The sequence below is a fragment of the Sorex araneus genome, chromosome 1 (genome assembly GCF_027595985.1).
Source record: "Sorex araneus isolate mSorAra2 chromosome 1, mSorAra2.pri, whole genome shotgun sequence".
In the NCBI taxonomy this organism is placed as follows: domain Eukaryota; kingdom Metazoa; phylum Chordata; class Mammalia; order Eulipotyphla; family Soricidae; genus Sorex; species Sorex araneus.
The window spans coordinates 3,696,653-3,708,838 of NC_073302.1; the positions used below are offsets into that span (position 1 = coordinate 3,696,653).

At 63.4% G+C, this 12,186-nt stretch overlaps 1 protein-coding gene across 1 annotated transcript in view; it reads right to left on the minus strand.

The window, feature by feature from the left end:
- The window catches only part of PRRX2 (paired related homeobox 2), a 42,261-nt gene continuing 30,075 nt past the window's right edge, over positions 1–12,186 (minus strand). The window contains exons 2-4 of the mRNA XM_055122476.1: positions 2,408–2,595; positions 1,194–1,372; positions 1–311 (exon numbers count right to left, since the gene is read on the minus strand). Of these exons, the coding sequence (XP_054978451.1) occupies positions 176–311; positions 1,194–1,372; positions 2,408–2,595 (503 nt within the window). The 3' untranslated portion in view covers positions 1–175. The remainder of the gene's footprint in view (positions 312–1,193; positions 1,373–2,407; positions 2,596–12,186) is intronic.

Sequence of the window (12,186 nt, forward strand, 5' to 3'; positions counted from 1 at the left end):
GACCAAAGCGTCGGGGGTTTTCATACACGAAGTGAGAGGTGTCCTTGGGGAGCTCCGCCCCACCTTCGGGCCCGAGACATCCGCCGGCCGGGCAGGGCAGGGGTCTCGCGGGCGGCGCCGGGGCCGGGCGTCCGACGGAAGGCAGGGCCTGTCCCGGGCACCGTGCCCGCCGCTGTCAGTTCACCGTGGGCACCTGGCTGTGGTGGAGGCTGAACTCCTTGGCCTTGAGCCGGAGGCTGGCGATGCTGTTGGCCATGTTGACGCCCGAGGGCGTGGGGCCCGCGCCTCCGGGGCTGTAGGATGGCACCGTGCTGGGGGCACAAGAACACCGGTGTGGTGGGCATGCGGCCTCGCTGCCCGGCCCCGCCCACCTCAGCCTGCAGTCCCGGGGAGGCCCCCCCCCCGGGGGGGTGCAGGACGGGGAGTCCCCGCAGTGGATTTCGATTCTGGCCTCATCCCACCTCAGCCTGAGGGCAGGAGGTCAGGCCCAGGGGGGTGGAGACACCCGAACACCCACCTGGGGTGAAGGGTGCCCCGGGGGTGCCCTGGGGTGCCCCGTCTCCCGGTTCGGGCCAGGTAAGAGAGCGGGGAGTGCTGCGAGGTCTGGGGGCCCCAGACTCAGATCCCACAGTCTAACCTGCAGAGCTGCCGTGGCTGGTTTAGGGGGACTGGGGGGCGCTCACATGCATGGGCTGGGGGGCAGACGGGTCCCCGGGAATCTGGAGGGCCAGAAGCTCACCCCCTGGTACCTCCTGCCCCGCCCCTGTGCATTGTCCAGGTCAGCCCCGGGCCAAACTGCCCGAGAACTTGGCTCTGATCTGCAGCTCGGCCCGGGGGACAGGGACCCCCTTTCCTCTCTGCCCTCCTTGCCTCAGTTTCTCCCCTGGAGCCCCCAACTCAGGATGAGGGGGCTCCAAAGCTTCCTGCGAGTTTGTAACTCAGGCTCAAGTGGCATCTTCATTTCCTCCCGAGTGTGAGAGTGTGTGTGTGTGTGTGTGTGTGTGTGCGCGTGTGCGCGCGCGTGACTTCCCTCTGGGTACTTGGGGAGTCCTGTCGATCCCGGGGCGCCCCCCCGCCCCCGCACTCACCCTGTGGGCGGCTCCCCCAGGCCTGGCCCCCCGTCCACACGCCCGTGCCCACACGCACTCACCTTCCACTCCGGGAGTCTGGGTCCCCGCGCGGCCCCCGCTCACCTGTAGGGGGCGGAGGTGGTCCAGGAGAGGTACTCGGGGCCGAGCGCGGTGGGCCTGGGCGCCACGGGCTGCTCGATGGCCGCATCGTGGCTGTAGGACTTGAGCAGCGAGGCGGAGCGGCTGGCCAGCATGGCCCGCTCGTTGCGGCGGAACTTGGCTCTGCGGTTCTGGAACCAGACCTGAGGGTGGGAGGAGGGGTGAGCAGGGGGCCCCGTCCTCGCGGCCCCCCAGCCAGCCCGGGACACGCGGCTTCGCCTCTCTGAGCCTCAGTTTCCCCCCGGGGGATCAGGGGATGAGTGGTGCCCGCTGCGTGGGTGCAGATTAACACGGGGCTGAGAGGCTGGGGCTTCACCGGGGGGGGGGGGCCGGGGGCCGGGGGGCCGGGAGCATGCGGACCCCGGGAAGGGTCCGGGCCGCCCACAGTGGCGGAGACTGGTGGAGGCCTGTGTGGGTGAGGCTGGGGGAGGGGCGCGCATTTGCACTCACACCCCCGGCACTGCCAGGAGGGACCCTGGTGGCCTCCCCCCTTGCTCGGGGGACCCTGTGGGATGCTGGGCGTCGAACCCGGGTCGGCCATGTGCAAGGCAAACGCTCTCCCCGCTGTGCTATCGCTCCGGCCCCGGGCCCACTTTTTCTTTTTGTCCCTTCTGGTAGTTGTGGGGGCTGCTCCGGGGGGTACGTGGAGGCCACCCGGCAATGCACAGGGGTAACTCCTGGCTCTGCACTCAGGAATTACTCTTGGTGGTGCTCAGGGAACCATATGGGACCCTGGGAATCGAACCCGGGTCAGCCGCGTGCAAGGCAAACGCCCTCCCCGCTGTGCTATTGCTCCAGCCCCAACATACGCATTCTCTGAATCCTCATAGAATCCCTGGGAGGTGTGTGATCCCCATTTTCCAGGGTCCCCCAAGGCTCAGAGAGGTTGCTAACCCACACAGCTGGGACGTGGCCACGCTGGGAAACGAGCCTGCCACACACCCCCCCTCTGTTTTGGTTTTGCCTTCGGGTCACACTCGGTGATGCTCAGGGGTGACTCCTGGCTCTGCACTCCGGCATCCCTCCCGGCGGGGTGCGGGGGACCCTCTGGGACGCCAGGGATCCAACCGGGGTCAGCTGCGTGCAAGGAAAGTGCCCTCCCCGCTGTGCTCTGGCTGGGGTCCCGGAAGCATTCTGGCCTGGCTCCGCCCGGGGTCCCGCCCGGGGGTCCCCCGCACCTGCACGCGCGCCTCGCTGAGGTTGACGCGCCGCGCCAGCTCCTCGCGCACGAAGGCGTCGGGGTAGTGCGTGCGCTCGAACACGCGCTCCAGCGCCTGCAGCTGGCTGCTGTTGAACGTCGTGCGGTTCCGCCGCTGCTTCTTCTTCCGCTTGCTGGCGCCACCGCGCCCGGGGCTGGGACACTCGCCTGCGGGGGGCACTGGGCTGAGCTGCAGGGCGGCCCGCGGGGGCCCCCACGCGCACGGACGCGGCTCCCCGGTTTCCCCCGAGTCCCCCAGCGGGCCCGCTGCGGACCCTGCAGCCTCAATTATAACGATAAACGATAGCGGGCGGGCGGGTCAGTCCGAGTCCAGGGGACAGAGCTCAAACCTCCCGGGACTGGTCCAGCGAAGCGCCCCGTTAACTCGGGATGGGGAGGCGGGGCTTGGCGCTCTGGCCCAAGCTACAGTGGCTGGTGGACGCGGGTTTGAACCGCAAGCCTGACCCCAGAATCCCGTCCTGGTCACCATACCTGCCGGCAGTGGGGGACAGGCGTCCAGAGCCCCACCGCCCAGGGCGTCTTGCCCCAGGAGCACTGTGCCAGAGAGACAGGCACGGGCTGCCAATCAGCTGAGACAGGGCAGGAACCAGGCGCCCACGCCCTGGGGCAGGCTAGGGTAGGTTCAGGGCGAGAGTCAGCTTTGGCTGGGTACCAGGAAGGCGGTCCGGGGAGGTGGTGCTAGAATTGGGTCTTGTTGGGGCCAGAGCGGGCAGTACAGTGGGTAGGGCGCCTGCTTTGCATGCAGATTCCAGCATCCCACAGGGGCCCCTGAGCACCGCCAGGGGTGATCCCTGAGCGCAGAGCCAGGAATAACTTTTTTTTTTTTCTTTTTGGGTCACACCTGGCGATGCACAGGGGTTACTCCTGGCTCTGCACTCAGGAATCACCCCTGGCAGTGCTCAGGGGGCCATATGGGACGCTGGGAATCGAACCTGGGTCGGCCACGTGCAAGGCAAACGCCCTCCCCGCTGTGCTATTGCTCCAGCCCCAAGCCAGGAATAACTTTTGAGTTATCTCCCCCAAACAAATAAACAAAAAGAATTGGGTTTTTGGTGGATTTGTTTGTTTTGTTTTGGGGCCACATCTGGCGATGCTCACGGGTTACTCCTGGCTCAGTGCTCAGGGATTACTCCTGGTGGTGCTCAGGGGACCCTTTGACATGCCAGGCTGTGAACCCCAGGTTGGCCGTGTGCGAGGCAAGCCCCTTTCCCGCTGTACAATCTCTGCAGCCCCATTTTGGTGGGTCGTGGGGTTTGTGTTTGGGTCACATCTTGCAGTGCTCAAGAGTTACTCTTGGCTCAGTGCTCCAAGGGGGTTCTGCTCCTGGCAGTTCTCAAGGGACCATGTGGTGTCAGGAATGGAATCCAGGCTCAACCCACTGAACTATCTCTTCGGCCCTTGAACTAAACGTGGAAGGAGTTGTCTGGTCAGTGCCTAGGCAGGGAGGGAAGGCACAGCGCCTGAGAGAGAAAGAAACTGTGCCGGGGGTGTGGCCAGCTGCTCTGGGAAGCTTGGCCACTGCCGCGCCGGAGAAGGGGTCAGCCACTGATAAGCACCACCACTGTGCAGTCCAACTTCTGTATTTCTCTGATTTAAAGGCAGGTATTTCGATGGGCCAGAGAGATGGTACAGTGGACTGGGCACTTGCCTTGCGAGCGGCTGGCCCGGGACTGACCCTCGGCACCCCATATGGTCCCCCCAGCCCTGCCAGGAGCGGTCCCCGGGCTCGGAGCCAGGGGTACGCCCTGAGCACAGCTGGGTGTGGCCCCCAAACAAAACAAAATGTAGTTTGAGGCTAGAGAGACAGCCTAGGGGTCAAGACGTTTGTCTTACATGCGGGCAACCCCAGTTTGGCCCCCAGAGTGGCACAGTGCCCTAAGTGCCTCCGGAAGTACCCCCCACGCCAGGAGGAGCCCCAGAGCACCACCGGCTGTAGTGGTGCCCCCCAAACCTACTACAATTCTTTTCTTTTTAATCGAATCACCGTGAGATACAGGTACAAGCTTTCATGTTTGGGTTACAATCACACAAAGATCAAACACCCATCCCCCCACCAGTGCACATTCCCCGCCACCAATATCCCGGGTATACCCCCTTTCCCACCCTCCCTCTCCCTCCACGGCAGACAATATCCCCATACTCTGTCTTCACTTCTGGGCATTATGGTTTGCAATACAGACACAGAGGTCATCACGTTTGGTCCTTCAAAATATATAATTCTTTTGTTGTTGTTTTGGACCACATCCAGCTGTGCTCAAGGGTTACTCCTGGCTCTGTGCTCAGACCTCCTGGCGGTGTTTGGGGAACCATATGGGATGCTGGGGATTGAACCTGGGCCGGCCGTGTGTGTGCAAGGCAAACGCCCGCCTCCTCCGGCCCCGAAACATATATATTTGGGGGAATCGCGTTCTGTGGCCCTCACGGGCGTCTGTTTTGTTTTTGTTTGTTTTGTTTTGTTTTGTGCTTTTGCTTTTTGGGTCACACCCGGCAATGCTCAGGGGTTACTCCTGGCTCTGCACTCAGGAATCACTCCTGGCGGTGCTCAGGGGACCCTATGGGATGCTGGGAATCGAACCCGGGTCGGCCACATGCAAGGCCAACGCCCTCCCCGCTGTGCTATTGCTCCAGCCCCACGGGGTGTCTGTTAGTGGTCCCCGGGGAACTAGGTGATGCCAGGGATGGCACGGAAGAATCCTGCGTGCAAAGTCAGGACTCCAGCCCCTGGAGCATCTCCCGAGCCCCCCAGTGCGACTCTCACTCCCGAAGTGATGTCACAGCTTGTCACAGAAACAGACTCAGAGAGTAATCCGAGCAGAACGCCCCCGGGCGCCTCTCCACACTCCCCCCTACAGATGTAACATTCATAAGAAGAAACTCACAAGCGTGAGCTCAGGCCAGCCCCGGCCTCTGGCGTGCAGGGCGTGCGCCCCAGCCTACGAGCCACCAGCACCCCCGGCGACCTGCAGGCCCTTTCCCACGCAGATGCTGGAGGCGCCTCCCTGCTGGATGATCGTTTTTCCCTGGGGAGGGGGCAACAAACAGTGCTCGGGCCTTCCTCCTGCTGGGGCTCCGGGAGCAGGTGGGGTTCCGAGGACTGAGCCGGGTCAGCTGCGTGCAAGGCGGGCACCCTCCCCGCCTGCTGCACCACTGCTCTGGCCCCGCTGGACGTTGGTCTCTCTGGGGGGTGGAGCGTGGGGGGGCGGACTCCTGGCTCTGAGCTCGGGTTACTCCTGGCTGACGTGGGGAGCCCTACGGGGCGCCAGGGACAGAACCCGGATCAGCACACAAGGCAAGCGCCCTGCCCACTGCCCCGGACATTAGTCATGTGACCCTCTGGCTCTGTGCTCAGGAGTCACACCTGGGGGGGCGGGGGGAGGGGCTTGAGGGACTATATGAGGTTCCGAGAATCGAACCCGGGTTGGCTGTGTCAGGGCAAGCGCCCAGACCACTGTCCTACCTCTTTGGGCCCCTGACTTCCACTCTCACCCCGCTCCGGGGACGCTGTGGGAAGGGATCTCCAGCCTCGGGGGCCAGGTACTAAGTAATTGCTCAGTAAAGACCCGCAGCTGGCACCTAGCCGCAGCGCTCCCCACAAACCACTTCCTGCCTGGCCCGTCTCAGGCCCCCTCCTCCCAACCCACCCGAGAGAGATGCCGAGAGGGGTGGGGGCAGGGGCTGAGCCGAAGCTCTAAGTGGAGAAGGACCCAGGACTTGAACCCGCGGCGCGGGGCTCTGCCAGGGCCCCGATGCTGGCCCGGGCCTCTTCTCGGCTGGATCCAGTTCCCGAAAGTTCCTGAACCGCGGCCCAGAAGCGGACTGCGGTGGGCGTGTGTCTCCCTCTGGGCCTGAAAGCATTCGGAAAAGCAATAAGTGCTGTCCGTGCCCAGGCTCCGTGCCCGGGAAGGGCTGTGCCGCGCACCCCCACCCGCATTCTTCTGTTCAGAGTCCTACATTTGGGAGGGAGGGGGCACCCCCAGGGCTCACTTCTGGCTGGTGTTCCTGGGTCGCTCCTGATGGTGCCAGCGACTGAACCCGGGCCAGCCGGGGCTCGGGGCAAGCCCCTTACCCGCTGTCCTGCCTCTCCTGACTCCCTCTGGGCGCCCCCAAATAAAGCCCGTCGCCGACACCCTGCGTCCAGGCTCCTGGGCCTCTGGTGAAGGCAGGGAGGGCAGCGGCCTCCCCGCGGTGACCGGGCCTGGCCATCCCCAGGCCTGGCGCGCGGCGTCCTGCCCTCCCTCCCGTCCACGCAGACCACGTACTCGGCGAAACGCAGCCAAGGACGCGGAAACGGCCCATTCCGGGCCTGCTGTCCCCGGCACCCCGGGCCTTTCGTATCTGGGGTAATTTAAGGGCCTAAGGAGTCTGGAGGGAATTAACTGCAAATTCTTCCCAAGACAAATAAACTCGGCCCCTTCGTCCCTGCGCCTCTCGAGCTGCTGAGAGACGTTCTCGCGTTTGTTTTTGCTTCGAGCAGTCAGTCTGCGCCTGACCCCGGGGCCACGGCGCGCTCCAACGCAAATAAATAACTTTTATTAATTAGCATTTATTCGGGCCCGAGAAGCCCCCTCTGCAGTGTGCTCTCCGCCAACACGTTCACAAAAATAAACACCAGGTTCTAGGGACCTCCGCGTGGGATTTCACAAATTAACACCGGGTCCCGGTCAAAGGGCGCTCGGGCTGCCGAGCGGTCTGAGGGAGGAGGCGGCGGGGGCTTCCTTCCCGCTCCCCGCCCCGCACCCAGGGGTCCTCCGGAGAAGGGGTACGACTGGAATTCTCACCGCCTCTGCCCAGGCTGCGTCCCTGAGGCCCCGCGGGCCCCGTGCAGGGGTGATGGCGCCCTGCGTCAGGTGACCCGAAGCCCCCTGGGAGGGGGGAGGGAGAGGGCTCCGGGAGGAGAGGCCAGGGAAGCCCCCCTTCAGGATTCCAGCCTCGGGAATCTCAGCGAACCATCAGAACAAGAACGGCCTCCTTGAACCCGCAACACCACCCTCCGGGTCACTGGAGCCAGAAATGACAGCTGGGGAAACTGAGGCATGGATGGGGATACATGGTAAAGCCACCCATCGCCGAAGGTGTCTTCGAGGCTTGTATGAGGCGCCACACGCGGCTGTGCTCAGGGCTGACTCCTGACTCAACGCTAAGGGAGCACTCCTGGCGGGGCTCAGGGGGCCCTATGGGTACCAGGGACGGGGCCCGGGTGGGCTGCGTGCAAGGCCAGCGCCCTCCCTGCTGTACACAGCTCCGGCCCTTCCAGGAGACCCGGCAGCTTCTGGAAGTGGCAAACCCGGACCATGTGACCCTGCGACTCTCTTCCCAGTCAGCACCCCCCGCCCCCCGCAATACCCCTCCCCCAAATCAAGCCCGTGAGTTGTGTCCAAACAACAGCTTCACTAGTAAGAGTCCCGGAGCAGAGAGATGCAAACGTCCGTCATGGGGCGGGGGGTGGCTAAGCAAGAGAGAGCTCGCTGCACACGTGGCCCCCGTGAGCCTGGGACGCTCTGCAATCCCTGCAGAGAGCAATGTTGCCATGGTGCGTGAATGGAATAGTATACAGCTGTGAAGAGGGACGGAAACCATGCACACGCACACACACGCACACACACGCACACACACGCACACGCACACACACGCACACACACACACACAGTGGGCCAACCCGGAAAACACGCCCCGTGAGAAACGTCACTGCCACTCACAGATAACCGTGCTGGATGCACCGCTCAGATCACACGGGGCAGTTACAGGCCTGGCGAGAAGGAGGCCTGGTGTGATGCCCAGCACTGCCTGGTCCCCTGAGCACAGAGCTGGGAGTAGCCACTGAGTATGGCCTAGTGTGGCCCCAGACTAATTAAACATCTAGAGTGACTGGAGTGACGGGACAGCAGGAGGGCGTTTGTTTGCCTCACACACACACGGCCAACCGGGGTTTGATCCCCAGCATCCCATATGATGCCCCTGGCCCCGGCAGGAGTGATTCCTGAGCACAGAACCAGGAGTCATCCCTGAGCACTGATACATGAGTCAACCCTGAGAACAGAGCCAGGAGTAATCCCTGAGCACAGAGCCGGGAGTGAGCCCTGAGCACAGAGCCGGGAGTGAGCCCTGAGCACAGAGCCGGGAGTGAGCCCTGAGCACAGAGCCGGGAGTGAGCCCTGAGCACAGAGCCGGGAGTGAGCCCTGAGCACAGAGCCAGAAGTGAGCCCTGAGCACAGAGCCGGGAGTGAGCCTGAGCACAGAGCCGGGAGTGAGCCCTGAGCACAGAGCCGGGAGTAATCCCTGAGCACAGAGCCGGGAGTGAGCCCTGAGCACAGAGCTGGGAGTGAGCCCTGAGCACAGAGCCGGGAGTAATTCCTGAGCACAGAGCCAGGAGTCAGCCCTGAGCACAGAGCCAGGAGTCAGCCCTGAGCACAGAGCCAGGAGTCAGCCCTGAGCACAGCGCCAGGGGTCAGCCTTATGTTCTCTGGGTCAGCCTCCCGGAGCTACATACACCATGGCCCCGGGACGACAGTCCGGCAGGGAGGGAGTTTGCTGCTCAGTCGACCCATGTTCACACATATGGGCCCCGAGCACCGCCAGGAGTGATCCCGAGTGCAGAGGCCGGAGCCAGCCTGAGCACCGCCAGGAGTGGCCCCAAATCAGAAAGAACAAACTCCACCCGAGACCAGGCAGCGGTGCCGAGCGCTGGAGTGCGCACCTGAGTGTGTGAGGGCCGGGGGTTCCGGATACAGCCTGGCCCCAGAACCATAAGCTGGGACCCCACCAAGAATGTGCCGAGGGTGTGTGCATGTGTGTGTGTGTATGTGTGTGTGTGTGCACCGCACGCACTGGGACCCCACCAAAGAATGTGCTGAGGGTGTGTGTGTGTGTGTGTGTGTGTGTGTGTGTGTGTGTGTGTGTGTTGGTCACCTCCGGTGGTGCTCAGTCCTGCGCTCAGAGTTCACTCCCGGGGCTCTGAGGATCCAACCCAGGCCAGCTTCGAGCAAGACAAGCGCCGACTCACTGTACTTTCTTTCCGGCCACACCCCTTTTTTTTTCTTTTTGGGTCACACCCGGTGATGCACAGGGGTCACTCCTGGCTCTGCACTCAGGAGTCACCCCTGGCGGTGCTCAGGGGACCCTATGGGATGCTGGGAATCGAACCCGGGTCGGCCGCGTGCAAGGCAAACGCCCTCCCCGCTGTGCTGTCGCTCCAGCCCCACCAGTCCCCGCTATTAACAAAGTTTATTTTCATAAAGTTGTTCACGACAATTTAACACATTCCACATCCCCCCAATCCCCCCGCCATTATTTCCGATGTTCCCTGCCACCACCCAAGCCGCCCCAACAGCAGGCCCTAAATGATTCACTTCTTGTTATTGCTTGTTATGATTAATTCACTAAAAATGATCAGAAAAAGATTTCCTTGGAAGAAAGTGCGTGAAGACTGTTGGATCTCACCCTGGAGCCATCAGCCCTTGTATAAGAGATTATAACGTGTCGCTACAGGTTGGGCCTGTGTCACTCCTGGCGTATCAGTGGTGTTGGGTATGAGATGGATTCGCAGCGGCCTGCTCCGGGAATTCTAACATTCTGAGTGGGGTGATACAGCTGGAGTTGGATTTTTTTTTTCTTTTTGGGTCACACCCGGCGATGCTCAGGGGTTACTCCTGGCTCATGCACTCAGGAATTACTCCTGTTGGTGCTCAGGGGACCATATGGGATGCTGGGAATCGAGCCTGGGTCAGCCGCGTGCAAGGCTAAACGCCCTCCCCGCTGTGCTATGGCTCCAGCCTCTGAAGTTAGATTTTTTAACTGGATGGTGACTCTGGGGCGTGGAAGAATCTCTGCACTTGCTGGTCTCTTTGGAGATTTATTTATGAGTCTCCGGATCACTGGCCACTTATTCGGTGCCAGAGGCAGTCCACGGGCAGGCGTGACTGCCAGGCTCCGGGAGGAACAGGGGCGTGGGGGGAGGTCGCCATGCCCGACTCAGTGACTCTGTGAGCCTGGAGGTTTTGGTCACAGTACCTTAGTTTTTCAACAGAGTCGCCCGCAGCTGAGGCTCACCCGAGCCGGTGGGGTCCGGCTGTGAGCAGGGCAGTGACTGGGTTCCGGAGGTTTCCGGCTGCGGGGGCTCTGCTGGGGCGGTGGGGGACTCACCCGCCCCCTCTGGGTGCCCCGGACACGGGGCCTAAAGGCCTCTCTGCAGCTCGCTGGTCTCTGTCGAGATTCATCTGAGTTTCTGGGTCACCTCCAGCCCCCTCTTTAAAAGGCGTTTTATTTTATTTAAGGTTTGGGGCCCCACATGACAGTTCCCCCCCACAAAGGCCAGGCCACCACCCCAAGAGCCTCCCAGGGCCCCCCTGCTGTTGTGTTTGTCTTGTTTTAGGGCCACGCCGGTGGTGCTCAGGGGTCCTGGCCCTGCTCTTGGGAATCACTCTGGTGGGCTCAGTGCACCCTAGGGGGTGGCGGGGATCGAACCCGGGGCCACCACATGCAAGGCAAGCGCCCTCCCCGCTGTGCCAACCTCCCAGGGGCCCTGCCCCCACACCAACGAGCCACAGCCGTGACCTGGCTCGGGCTGGGCTGACCTTTCGGGCCCTGCTGGATGCTTTTACGAGCTGCTGTGAGCACCGGGCAGGATGGAGACTGTGAATGTCACCGGCCCCTCGCTCTGCTCCCAGGCGGCCTGTGCTCCGGGCCGGGTGTGTGGCGGGGGGGCAGTGGGCCCCCCACCCCGGGACAGGGCAGCCAGAAGTAACCCAGACCACACAGCAGGTGGGCGAGGCAGGGGCCAGGGGGTCCTGGTTAACCGCTTCCAGACCAGTGCGAATGAGGCTTGGCTCACTGCGGGTCCTGTCCTCTGTGTGTGCAGGGCTGGGGCCGCCCCAGTGGGCTCAGGCCCCTGGGACCCCCGGCAGTGCTCTGGGGGGCCACGGGCAGTGCCCGGGTTTCAAAGCGTGCAAGACAGATGCTCGGCTCCCGGCGTGATCTCTCCGCTCCCCCCTCCCCCCACCATCCTCCTCCTGCCCTCTCCGTGCTCAGGGGTCAGGCTGGAGGGGCTCAGGGCACCCTGTGGGGTGATGGGGATTGAGCCCAGGGGGCCGCGTGCAGGCAAGTGCCCTCCCCCCTGCTCCGTCTCTCCTCCCCCCTCTGGAAACACGGTGCTTATGTTCTGTCCAGTGCCATGGGCGGCCGGAGCCGGGTCCTCCTGGCACAGGGAAAGGCCAGTGGCTCACCTGGACACGCCCCTTTAACGGAACAAATCTGAGCCTCGGGGGGCGACGGGCTCCACCAGCCCCCGAAACAACGGGACACACTCAGTGCGACCTGTGACACGGCCCCTCGGTCCCCCCACACCCCTGCCCCAGCGATAGACGTCCACCATCCTCACAGCGAGCAGACTGGCGCCCCTCCCCCAGGCCCCTCCCACTCCCCTCCCCCGGACCCTCCCCCTTCCCCAGGCCCCTCCCCTCCCCCTCCCCTTCCCCCCAAAAGATGCAACAGAACAGAGGGACCCAGTTGCTCCTCGCTCTGAGCCGCAGGGCGCGGGTCCAGCCCTCTACACGGTTCCCTGGGTCGCCCACCCTGCCCACCCCGCACCGGTGAGTGGTGGCACCGCCTCCCCGAGGGGCTGCCAGCACCGCCCACCTTCCTGTTTCCCGGGACGGCTGCGTCTCCGCGCCCACAGTCCTCATGGGACGTTCTTGTGACCGTGTCCTCCTCCTGGCGGGAGCCTCCTCGGTTCCTTCCTACACC